Below are 12,444 nucleotides of genomic sequence, written 5' to 3' on the forward strand. Positions count from 1 at the left end.
TGAATATATTTTAGTTTAACTAGTAAATAATTATAATGTTATCATACATAAAAAAGATATTTATATTTTAATACTAATTGTTGAATTAAAGATAGCTGAAAGACTATAGAAACTTTTTCCCTCTATAGAAGTAAAGTAAATTTAACAGTTTTATTTTCATGAACTACATTTTGTAAAATTAATTTTTAAACATTCAGAAAAAATTTATGAAAAAAATGCTGAATTTTAAAGTGATAATGCTTTATGGAAGTCATACTATCTACAATAGTCATAAACAAATAATTATTTTATATCGGTAAAATAATAATACACAACATATCTAATAATTATGAATGTTCTTTTACTTATTATATGATGGCATAAAAATAATAAATTATTTTAATATTGTAGACTTGTCAGTTGTCACCTTTCAGTTACCTATGGTTAATATCTTTAACATTTTTTTGTATGTTCTGTAAAACTTATAAAGAGGTAACAAAATATTGGTAACATACTGGCTATAAGTTGGAGTATAATATACAACTCTACATGAGACGGAATAGTGGGAATCAGGTTTAAACCAAACTATTGTAATAATGTTGACACAAACCTTTTCTTATCGATACCAGTATAGCCATCAGCCTGTGGTGGTGATGATGTTGGATGTGTAAGAGACAACTGCTGTTGTAGCAAAATATGATTATGGTTATAACGACTGTCATTGTCATCTCCATCATCGCCTAATTCAACATTCTCATTCTGCACATGGTTCCCATCCCAGAAAAAGTATTGACCATCATCATTGTAATCGTCATCATCTTCGCAAAAACTATCACTGGCATATGGGCACAAACTATTACTGCTTAAGCTACTCTGGCGACGACCTCTGTAACGGTTATTGTCATTGCAATCGTTGTAGTCGATCATCGAATTGACATCACTTAATGCAGCTAAATAATAAGCACATAAAATTAAAAAAATATTGTACAGTAATAGTAATAATTATAGTTATAATTATTTACATTTATAAAATAAATGTATATACAACATATGGAAGTTAATTTAAGTCACAGAAAATTGCAAACCTTCAGCGTCAGTTAGTCCAGTGTCATTTATGGTTGATAGGTTATCATCGAGTTGTCGTGCTGTAGATACACAAGGTAAACCACCGGTAGTAGCATATGAGATATCTATCTGTCGACTAGCAGGAGCAGCAGCTTCGTCTGTTGTGTACCCAGTGGTAGTGTATCCATCACCGTCAGTCGTGTAGTCGTCACCATCCCCACCTGTAGTGTATTCTGTTTCAGCAGTCACGATGCTACTATTGGCTTCGTGGTCATTCATACCCACTGTGAAACCAATGCGTTGTGGTCGATGTTTGCTTTCTAGTAATGATGGTTCTAACGATTCATCGTCGCTCCATGATGATTCTACCGCCAAAGCCATACCTCGTTGTTTACGGCTGTGTGAAATATCATCAGTCGTAGTTGTTGTCGGTCCTCTGACAACAGCTACCACATTGTTCTTATGCTCCTGTAATATCCGCCTCACTTCAGCTTGCTAAAATATTATTATACACATTTTAATCACACAAACTTTAAACATTCAATAAATAGAGAATGTTTTTCACCTGTCGCTTGACTTGTTCCGTTATTTGTCTTTCACGCTCTTCAAATAATGATGCTGATGAAACACTTTCCGCAACTGTCGTCGAAGCTACAGTAGTCGGAACTGCTATTGCTGTTAGTTTCACATTATCTTTCTCGACTTGTTGGCTATTTTTGTCATCTTTACCAGGTTTCCGATCCGTCGTCACAACTGTTGCAGTGCAAAGACGCAGTTGCTCTGACGAAGGCATGTGTTTGGCAATGTTATCATTGACTTTCCTATTAAAAATAAATAACATAAATATATTATTTTATCATACAAAACAGATCATGAAAAAACATAAGATATTAAAAAGGTATTTACACGAACAGAACTAATGCTTCTAACAATTATAGAGTTAGTTATGTGATGGCTATTAATATAATCTTTTTTAAATTATTTTTTATTACTGTTACAGCATATTCCATGACGAACATATTCTTAAATATTGTCAAATTTACTCAAATATAAAGAATTTTAACCTAATCTAGTGGATAAATAGTATGAAAACAAATATCAAACTATTTAACCTAGTAAGGCGTCACTATTTATTTATTTCTGAAAATGTAAATGAGTACATACTCTTTGCCATCATTGTAGTCATCGCAGTGTTTGTTGACTTGTACTTCTTCATTGAATGGGCCTCGCTGTTGACGAACGTTGCCACGATGATGGTCCAACAATAATATACGCCGTATCTCATCAGTAAAATCTGGGCCTACTACTCCACCACCAGTTCCTTGGTCTTTACTCGTAATTTGTCGTCGTTGCTGTTGTTGCTGATGCTTTTTCCACGGCGACGATGAGGGTGACTCATGCTTTTCAGTTGATATATTTGAGGCGGTGTTCATAATGCCTATAACATCTGGTATATCACCAGATGGCGGTGTAGAATTTCCAGCTATTACTGGGTTGTTTTGCTGCTGCTGCTGCCGGCGTCGACGACGGCGACTGGAGCTGCTACCAGCACCTGAGGTAGTGTTCGCAGGGCGCACATGACGACGGTTTAACGATTGTGTTCCTCCAATGCTGGTAGTAGCAGTATGGCCAATGATAGGCGGAGATCGCAGTGATGATGAAGACGCGGCGGTGTTGTCGCCAGCAGACAGTGGTGAGCGAAAAGACGAAGATCGTCTTACAGGGGATGAATTAGCCGTCGTCGATGGAGACCACTGATGAAGCAATAAATGCTGCTGTTGTCGATAACGATGGTGAACGGATGATATGGCCACCGACGAGACAGCAGTGTCTAAATCTTCAGTATCCATTCTATCAATACCACCACCATCTTCTGTAGTCGTACAACCAAAACTGTCGTCCGACGACGAAGACGCAGTGGTAGTATTGTAATTGTTATTTGATGTTGTAGTGCCACCGGCATCTGTAGAACCAGATGATGACAATGACGATGGCGGAGATGACTCACTGACGAAACTTCCCACACTGATTGGTGAACGGAACGAAGATGATGACGGCCAGGCCGGAGAGACCACACCCGGACACCGAACATTATTAATATCCTGTTTGGCTTCCTGCCGCTGCTTGGTCGTTGTTGGAGGCTGATTGTGCTGACGGCGTCGCCGTCGCCTTGGATCATCACGGTTTCGATGTCGACCAGCAACGGTGTCAGAAGAGCGTGGTGGATCTGGCAAAGGACGATTGGCATCAAATTTATTCGTTGATACAGACGTTGTATTCTTTAGAAGCAATACGTTTGGACGACGTATTTGTTGGGGTTGTATATGATTTTGTAAAGTAGTGTTTAGAGTTGTACCACCAGTAGAATGGTTAGAAGAGGTACACGTTGGTTTGGATTCGGTAGTAATTGGGGTATGTGATGGCGATAGTTGCTGTGAATCATCACCGAAAATTCGAACGAGACCATGGGGAGGCATTGAAGTAGACTGTTTACTGTTGTTCTGCTGCTGTTGTTTTTGTAGCGGGCGAGCGTATGTGGCTGCAGTTGATGAGGTCGAATTGGACGTGCATAAGTTTTGTTGATATTGCTCTTGTTTACCATGAGACGAATGAGCACCTGTTTTTTTCCAAGGAAAAAAATAATTATTAACAATTTGTAATTATATTTTAATTTTATTTATAAAAATCTTTGGTCTTAACGAATTAAGTGTGTCGAAATTTATTTGGATTTAAGTCATGGAAAAAGGTTGTAAACCGCTGTTTTAGATACTATATTACAAAAATATAATAACATACAATTTTTTAATACTTTTCATTTTTATATTTTATTCTTAAAAATCGATAACTGTGCAATCGTAATCATTTTTTAAAATGTCTAATACTTAAAGACGATTATTAATTATAGTATAATTAAGAAATCTTTAAGTATACTGGGATTACTTATTTTAACAATTTGAGACAATGGGACATAAATAAAAAAGATTTTTCACATTTTAGACCACTTCTAATGTAGTAAGATTATAATTTACCTCGTGATCTTTGCTGGTTATCTGGATATCGATCGCATTCTTCACTGTATTTATGTTGCATTGGATATTGGGTCCGCCGTGTTGTAACCGGTGGTGGACTTCGTGGTGGTGGCGGTGGTGGTGTTTTTTGTAGTTCCAAACATTTTTGCCTTAAATCTTGTTGTACCATAGAGTTGTAGTGGGAGTGCTTCAAGTGGACGTTAACAAGTGGTACTACATTAAGCGGTGGCTGGTCACGCGCTAAGTGCTGAGGTGTCAAGCGGTGGGCGTTCTGTAACGGTTTAATGGGGGTAGGTTGTTTGTTCAGTTGATGTGATTGTTCTGACTCATATTGATAAGGAGAATTTTGACGAAGCTGTGCATTATGATAACTGGAGAGTTTTCGTTGAACTGAGTTATGTTCATCATCTCGTTCAAAACTCTCACGAACCAAATAAGTATTTCTCATTTTGTATTTGTTTATAATATTGGTATGTTTATCGAATTTGTACTTCGAATGTTGTATAGTTTCCATTATATCGTGAACACAATTAGTAACTTGTGTTTTACCTGGTATACCAGTCATGTCCATCTGTCTAGCTACGTTTACTGTTTTACCCCATATGTCGAATTGTGGACGTTTCCAAATTCCGTCATTACAGCCGATTAAACCAGCTACAGCGGGTCCAATATCTACTCCTGTAAAAATAATCGGATGATTATTCATAAATGATTCTGTATGTATGATGCACTTAATACTGTAACTTGAAAGATAATTGTGTGTATGTATCTGATGTTGCATAACAAGTAAAATAAACGATGAAATATATATATATATATAATGTTGGTAATTCTTTTATTATTAAACACTCATCATTTCGTAAAGTATTGACTTTTTTCATTTTTTTTTTCAAAATATTTTGTTTCATGCTTTTTTCAAACTGTATAAAATAATTATTTTTTTCACCCTTTTATTTAATAGTGAAACCATTATCAACTTTTGATTTTAAAATGGCAACCTATATTTAAAATGTAATAAATTAATAGAGTTATTTTTTTTATGAATTTTAACGTTTAAATTATTATTTTTTGTTAAGTTTTTAGTGAGATATAGCTTTTCAAAGTTTAGCGGTTTTCGGTTTTTATAATACTTCTTGTTTCATATAATCATATATTCATATGTAATAAACTCGTAGTCAATCTTCGACGCAGTAATAACTTAGTACATGCAGTTATCAACGCTTTAATAACCAGTAGCACTAACACCTAAAAATCTTAAATCACCCAACTTTGAGCAGCTATAACTCACAGACGGTCTAATGAAAAATTATAAATTTTATGTTAAAATTCATAAAATTATTAGCCCCACTCATTATTTAAAAATTTTTTATTATAGGTTAGTATTTGAAAATCAAAAATTGATAGTAATTTCACTTTTAAATATAAAAATGTTATATAGTTATAGAAAAGGATGAAACTAAAAATGTTATAAACAGTTAACACTTTTTTAAATAATGAGTGTTTAATGATAAAAGAATCACCTGTATATATATATATATTTAACTATTTTATTATTTAATACTATTATACTAATTTTTTTTTTATAAACATTTATATTTAAAACTATGCATAATAACTAATAAGTGATGAGGTTTTTGAAAATTACTAAAAATTACTATTTTAATTGATATAGCTTATAAGGATAAGTAAAATTATTGAAAACGGTGACGATTAAATTGCAATGGATTGATAATTAACATCTTGTAAATATACCTCTTACTAATCAATAACACAAAGTGAGTGATGTTTTTAAATCAATATTACAAACTATAGAAAAGAGACATAAAATCACTAAATAAAAAAATTAATCAACAATTAGAAAATAATATATAAGATATTATTTAGGGTTCAAGTAATTCAATACTATGGTCATTGAAAATTGGGTTGTGTTTTACCTTATAAGTTTATCAAAACCATAATTACCAAACATTTAAGACTACATACTGCAAATAAATATAATAATAAAATAATAAACCGTATTAGTTGATATTATATTATGTTGATAAATATTGGAGAACAAAATACAAACTTTAGAACTATTATCCATTAGTAAATATATTTAAGTGTTTTAAAGTATTTTGAAAAAATTAATTAAATCAAAAAGATGAAAATTATTAAAGTGGGAATAATTGTTTATGTGAATATGGAAAGCCATGGTATACAATACTTAACAATATAACACATTTCAGATATTTAAGGAATACATATTTTTCCTTTCTGTGATTGTATTAAGAATTATAAAATACGGTAGTATTAAGCTGAATAAAGCTTATCGGTGTAACTTTATTTAAATATGTTATAGGTGCTTATATTAGTTTCTGAACGGAGTGATGAATGTATTGATTTTACAATGATGTGTGTTGTTTTTTTATTTTTGTGTCTGTCATCACGTTTTGGAGTAGTAATAATGCTTCGATTTTTGACTTCAGCCCCTCTTTGAATAGGAAAATTCATCTAGTTGGTACTATGGTCAAAACTCAAAAGTAAAAAATTTCCAGTAGTTTTCAAAAGTGTCGGGAAAAGCCATGAAAAAATAACGGAAAAACGGGAATTTTTACGCATAACCACTTTTCGACTAAATCGATTTTTTGATTTTGCTGTAACTCAAAAACGAATCATTGTAAATACTTGAAATTTTCACCAAATGTTTATATTATGGTTATCTATTTACGATTAAATTTTCAAAATATTTTGACCTTTTTACTTATAGACAATTTAAATTTTAAACTTTTCTAAGTTTTTTTCTTAAAATGCCAATAAAAAATTTGGCTATCCAAAAAATCTTTAAAATTTAATACAAGGTTTATTATAAGTTGTACCTATCGTAGTAAAAAAAAATCAAAAATCATTAGTCACAATTTTTGTTTATAACTATTTAAAGTTCAAATGCTTACGAAATATATCAAAATTGAGAAAATTTGCAAGGAATTTTGAAGTTGAAAATTCATAAAATTTTTGTGATTTATACTTAAGATTCAAAAATCCAATACAAGGTTATCCATAAGTTTTCCTACAAGTAACTGTAAAAAAAAATTCCAGCGTCAATATAGAAAACATTTTATGAGCGTATGAAATTTAATTTTTTACGAAATCGCGTAAAATAACGATATATTACAATTTAAATATAGGTAATAATATAATATATCCAACTAATTATCATTGACTGACAAATCATCTCCGTTCAGAATTGTTTTTCGTATACAATGATACCCGTCATTGCATTCAAATTTAACACATCCATTATGGTGATCAATGACCTACTCTCCAACTCTACTATACAGCAGAGCAATACCCACTTGCCCACTTTTTAAAATAAATTTGGTAATAAGTACTTATGGTATTATAAACTAACCAGCTCGAAGAACAAAGTGTGTAGATTGTGAGTTATGTGAGCTTCCAACAGGAGTTAACGTTGTTGTCTGAAGATGATGCAATATGCGGCGCATTTCCCGAATGAAATCGAAAGCAAATGTTATATTATTTGCTGATATGACATCGTATAATTCGATTTTATCTTTTAGACCAACATCAGCTTTTTCTCTATTATCACATCCCTGTTTAATTTCATCCAGCTGCATCACTTGTCGACGTAATAGCCCGTTATGATGTTGTAAGCCAACAGCAGCCATAAATGTGTTAGTTCCCAACATTTTTATTTTTTCTATTATTCCTCGGTATTTTTGATTATCAAGAAGCTGTTAATATAAAAATTAATTAATTTTTAACTTAAAAATTATTTTTAGCTCATAACAATTACTCTATCAAATTCGCTGAATATGTTGTGAAGTAGTGCTAGCTGTTTATGACAGTGATGACCGCTGGTATCACCGTTTTCACCACTGTTGAAGGTGTTTGGTATTGATTGTTCTTGTTGTACAATCGTAGCAAACACAATAACTATGGCTCGATAGCTACATTGGTAGAGCGGCTGTGACAAGTTTGCAGAAACGTGTTCTTGAATTTGATTCTAATAAAATGACGAAAAAATAAATTATTTTACTCAAAAGTCACTTTAAGTATTGAATTATTTGAGGAATAACGTTAAGTTGGGTATACATACAGTGATTTTTACTGGTATTGGTCTATTTTCTCCAAAAACGTAGCTCTGCTGGCTCTGAGTTCCTTCAAATTCATCGTCAGCATCATTAGGATCATTAATGCATCTTTTTCGCAATAAATTTGTCACATGATCCGGTATAATAGCATGCAAAGTACGACGATGTGCTTCGCGCAACACACATAATCGTCTGACGTTACGATCCACCTATAAAAAATAAACAAATGTCAACAAACTTAATTAATTAAATATTTAGGCAACTAGTTTGTGGTTTACGCTTTTTAATCAAGTTTGTTAATATTAACCTTAACTCTGTGGTGTGCTCGTCGGTCTTGTAAACGATGTTTGTACACGAAACAGGCAAGTGTGGCCAAAGCGAATGCAATTGCGTACACCGTAGCCGTAGCAGTGTTTAAACCAGCCACTTTCTGCTGTTCTCTATCTTGTAGTTTTAATCTATATAAACAGGGTTAATGAATAAATATTGTTAATAAAGATATACCAGCAGTAAGGAATAAGCACAATGTATTATCGTGTACAATCGTAAAGTAAAGTTTTGACAATTCGACTACTTAAAAATTCGAAATAGTTAATTATTAATGGTCAAAAAATAAATAAAATATTTTTATGATATGTTAATGGTACAATTAATTTTTGACAATTCAAATAAAATAACATTTACACGATAGGTATTCAATTATAATTATATTAAACGATAATGCTTACAATTGTTGGTTTTCCTGGTAGCCATCACTATGGATGAGGGCATTGATTATTCCATGATGGTCATTATTATTTTTGGTAACAGTGTTGTTTGTTCGATGATCTTGGGACACGTTAGAATTACTAAAGAATGATGGTGTCGGAGATGACATCGAGGCAGCCATAAATACGTGTTTGTGCGTAAAGTGAACAAAAGCCACAGCAAATACACAAGTCATAACAAACAATATTACGATTTTCATCCGCAGTGTTGGCAGCGAACCATAATATATGGGAAACGCAATAGCTATTGATGCATACACTAAACAGCACGTGAGTACAGCATACTGAGGCCACATACACGTCAGTGGACTTCGATATTGTTGTGTTGAGTTAATTAAAGGGGTATTGAATCCACCATTACCATTCAGAATAGTATTGCGAGTATAAAGTTGATTGTATACGGTGTCTGCTGAATTTAATTCAACTGGTTCACAAGTAAACTAAAAAAAAAACATTTGAAAATGAGCTCAAAATAAAAAAAATCATTAAAAAAGAATTAGACATGACAATTCTAATGTTTTGTTGCTTGTGTGCATACTGTACATGAAATGTAAGAGTATGTACACAAAAATTGTATGCAATTGGGTTAAGTGGTAATCGTAGTAACACTTACAGCGTTTAATAAAGCCAAAAGACAAATGAGTAATACAACAATCAGCTCGCAGCTGGCACATATCCAATAAAAGTAGGTGCGTCTCTCTTCATCTTGATATATCCTTTTCAATTGTCTATGTCGCCGGCGTAACAAACTGTTTTTGTAGTTACTATTAATGTTAATAGGTTGTGAATGTTGTAGCCGATTTTGCTGCTGTAACGGCGACGCTCTTGATGTTGCTGCCATTATGGCATTCTCGTTTCGAAAACCAAGTCTACTTTCAATATCACTGTCATCAGATGACATACACGAAGATGCGCCTTCATTATTTAAGCAACAGGTGAACCAGCTATGGAGTCTATAACAACGACACCATTTTAAAGAACACTTTCGCCAACCATCACTATTGTCTAAATGGTTACGAGTGGTCATCACGGACTTTGTCCTGCATTGAAATGGTTTTAATAGCCAGGCAAACAATGAATATCGGCTAGGATGGCAAATAAAAAAACGTCTTAAACATTTATCATCACCATTGCTGCTGCTACTAGCATCACTATCATTGTTATCACTATCATAGTGATGATAATATTCATCATCATCAGCAATAATGGCGGTGGCATAAGTAGTGCTGTAAAACCTGGGACGAGGAATCCAATCAATCAATAAAGCCATCACATAGATCAGTTCTCCCTATATGCACATATATATGTAATTGATCACACATTTATTAATTATAGTAACGTAACTAATATTATTTAAATTTAAATTAAAAAAACTTACAGCAGTTATAACGAACGGTGTAATAAATGTAATACCGAGTAACATAGTCCATGGCATAGTTGTTACGTTAACCACAAATAAGGTAATAATTACACACAGAAGCAATAGCTGTGATTTGGCCAACCGAAAAAGATCATCGTCATCAGATTTACCTTTAACCTTCTCGTGATCATCTTTATTACAAACTACAAATACGTCATCTTCCCATCGGCCGTAACGCTCCTAAAAATAATAGGTACACGTGTATGTGATTATAATTAAATGAAATAAAAAGGTATAAAGGTGGGCAAGTGGGTACCATACTGATGTACATTTTAGGTATCAAAAGAGTCACTGATGTGATTTTGTATAACATTAAGACTTAAATGCATGAAATATTATAAACATTTTCATGAATTTCTAATTACAAAATAACTTGTAAATGATAAAGATTTTAATAAATTTTATCAAAACTTTAAATTTAAACACTTAAGAAATATTGTGACTATAAATATTCGATATTTTTAATTGGTAAATTAAAATGTTAGAAGGAACCTCCTGTTAATTTTTCAAGCATTTACCTTGTGTTAAATTTTTTACTAACATTTATAGAAAAAAAAATTGAAAAATTAAATATTTTCTAAATAGCTAAACAATAGGAGAAATATTTTGAAAATCAGGTAAGTTATGTGTAAAAAACGCTTACATAAATATTCTTTGAAAATGTTCAGTATCTTAAGTTATTTGTTTTTAAATTACATCAAAAAACTAAATCGATTTTGTTAATAACGGATTTTTTTTGTAAAGTTTCACGTATATTTTCACGATTATTTTGAAAACTACTAAGAATTTTTAATTTTGACCTTTCGTAGTACAAAACTGGATCCAATTTGCTATCAAAAACCATCCTCAATTTTGAAAATCAAAGCATTTTATTAGCTACTTATCTAGTGCACGTAAAAAAAAATAAAACCTATTGTAAAATCAATACATACATCGCTTCATCGAGAATCTAATAATATATAATTTACACTAAAATGGGGTTAGCTGTCGACTGTGTGAACGATATATTCGTTGTATCCAACAAACGCATACCTATACAACGTTTCCTAACCCACTATTACTCTTTATTAAATATTAAATATATTAAATGATAAGTACCGTTGATGAATTGATAGCGGGTGTAGTATTTAAATTTGTAGAAGCAGCTTGTTGTGACTCTTGTTCAAAATATCTACTCCGCCTATGGCGATTTCTTTTCATTACCGAGGCTACAGGGACCATAGCAGCTATTGTCACCGGCATGTCTGCAACCGCTGTTGTCGAAATAGTTGGTAATTGTTCTGACTCCATCTCTGTTTCAGGCCTTGATCCGGCGACAGCACATTTTTGTCGCATTTCTTCTCTAAGTAGTTGTTGCTCCACTGATTGTAGAATTAATGGCACAATTACTTCACTACTGATATCATAAATGCTATAATTGTCCATTGACTTATCATTCTTTTCTGGATGTGGATACTGAAAAAAATAATCATTAACAGTTAAATTTGTTACGAAAACTATAGTGTTGAGATAATGTATAGCTTACTGTAGTTCTAGGTTTGACAAAATATGTATCAATTCGGTTATGGCGGAGAAAATGATTCCTTTCTTCTTCATGACTACGTTCAAACGAGTAGTCATTTAAGTTGCCTTTGGAATCGGTTTGATTGTTGATTGTGTCGTTACGTAGACTGACTCCCGGTGGCAAATGATTTACTCGATTAACTGCAGTATTAACAACTCCTTTCTTAGTAACTTGATTGACCGTGGCGCGACTTACATGCACCAATCCGGGACGACCACTGTTCTCAATATACGACGCTACATGTACATCACGGCCCCATGCACTATATTGCCAACGACTACCAGAGTTAGACCGGATGTCAGTATCTCCAGTGAAACCGAGTACACCACACGCTACTCGGCCTGAATGAACGCCCACTCGGACATTAAGATTGATTTTGGGTGTGTTGTGGCACCGACTTACATCACGAACCACAGTACTATTTTATAGAATTAAGATATTACGATTACAAAAAAAACATTGTTGTATACAATATATACTAGAAAAAAAATGCAGTTGGTATTATGTGCGGATAAACGATAACTGT

The 12,444-nt window shown here is 32.7% G+C and overlaps 1 protein-coding gene across 3 annotated transcripts in view; it reads right to left on the reverse strand.

The window, feature by feature from the left end:
* The window catches only part of LOC132927241 (uncharacterized), a 29,320-nt gene that overhangs the window by 3,044 nt on the left and 13,832 nt on the right, over window positions 1–12,444 (reverse strand). For all 3 annotated transcript variants that reach the window (XM_060991741.1, XM_060991739.1, XM_060991740.1), the window contains 14 exons: window positions 11,880–12,336; window positions 11,453–11,809; window positions 10,313–10,534; window positions 9,548–10,222; window positions 8,896–9,374; window positions 8,475–8,625; window positions 8,173–8,376; window positions 7,870–8,079; window positions 7,465–7,807; window positions 4,074–4,751; window positions 2,209–3,661; window positions 1,610–1,865; window positions 1,065–1,539; window positions 590–929 (listed from right to left, as the gene is read on the reverse strand). In XM_060991741.1, coding sequence (XP_060847724.1) covers window positions 590–929; window positions 1,065–1,539; window positions 1,610–1,865; window positions 2,209–3,661; window positions 4,074–4,751; window positions 7,465–7,807; window positions 7,870–8,079; window positions 8,173–8,376; window positions 8,475–8,625; window positions 8,896–9,374; window positions 9,548–10,222; window positions 10,313–10,534; window positions 11,453–11,809; window positions 11,880–12,336 — 6,300 coding nt within the window. The remainder of the gene's footprint in view (window positions 1–589; window positions 930–1,064; window positions 1,540–1,609; window positions 1,866–2,208; window positions 3,662–4,073; window positions 4,752–7,464; window positions 7,808–7,869; window positions 8,080–8,172; window positions 8,377–8,474; window positions 8,626–8,895; window positions 9,375–9,547; window positions 10,223–10,312; window positions 10,535–11,452; window positions 11,810–11,879; window positions 12,337–12,444) is intronic.

Source organism: Rhopalosiphum padi, chromosome 3, assembly GCF_020882245.1.
Source record: "Rhopalosiphum padi isolate XX-2018 chromosome 3, ASM2088224v1, whole genome shotgun sequence".
Classification (NCBI taxonomy): domain Eukaryota; kingdom Metazoa; phylum Arthropoda; class Insecta; order Hemiptera; family Aphididae; genus Rhopalosiphum; species Rhopalosiphum padi.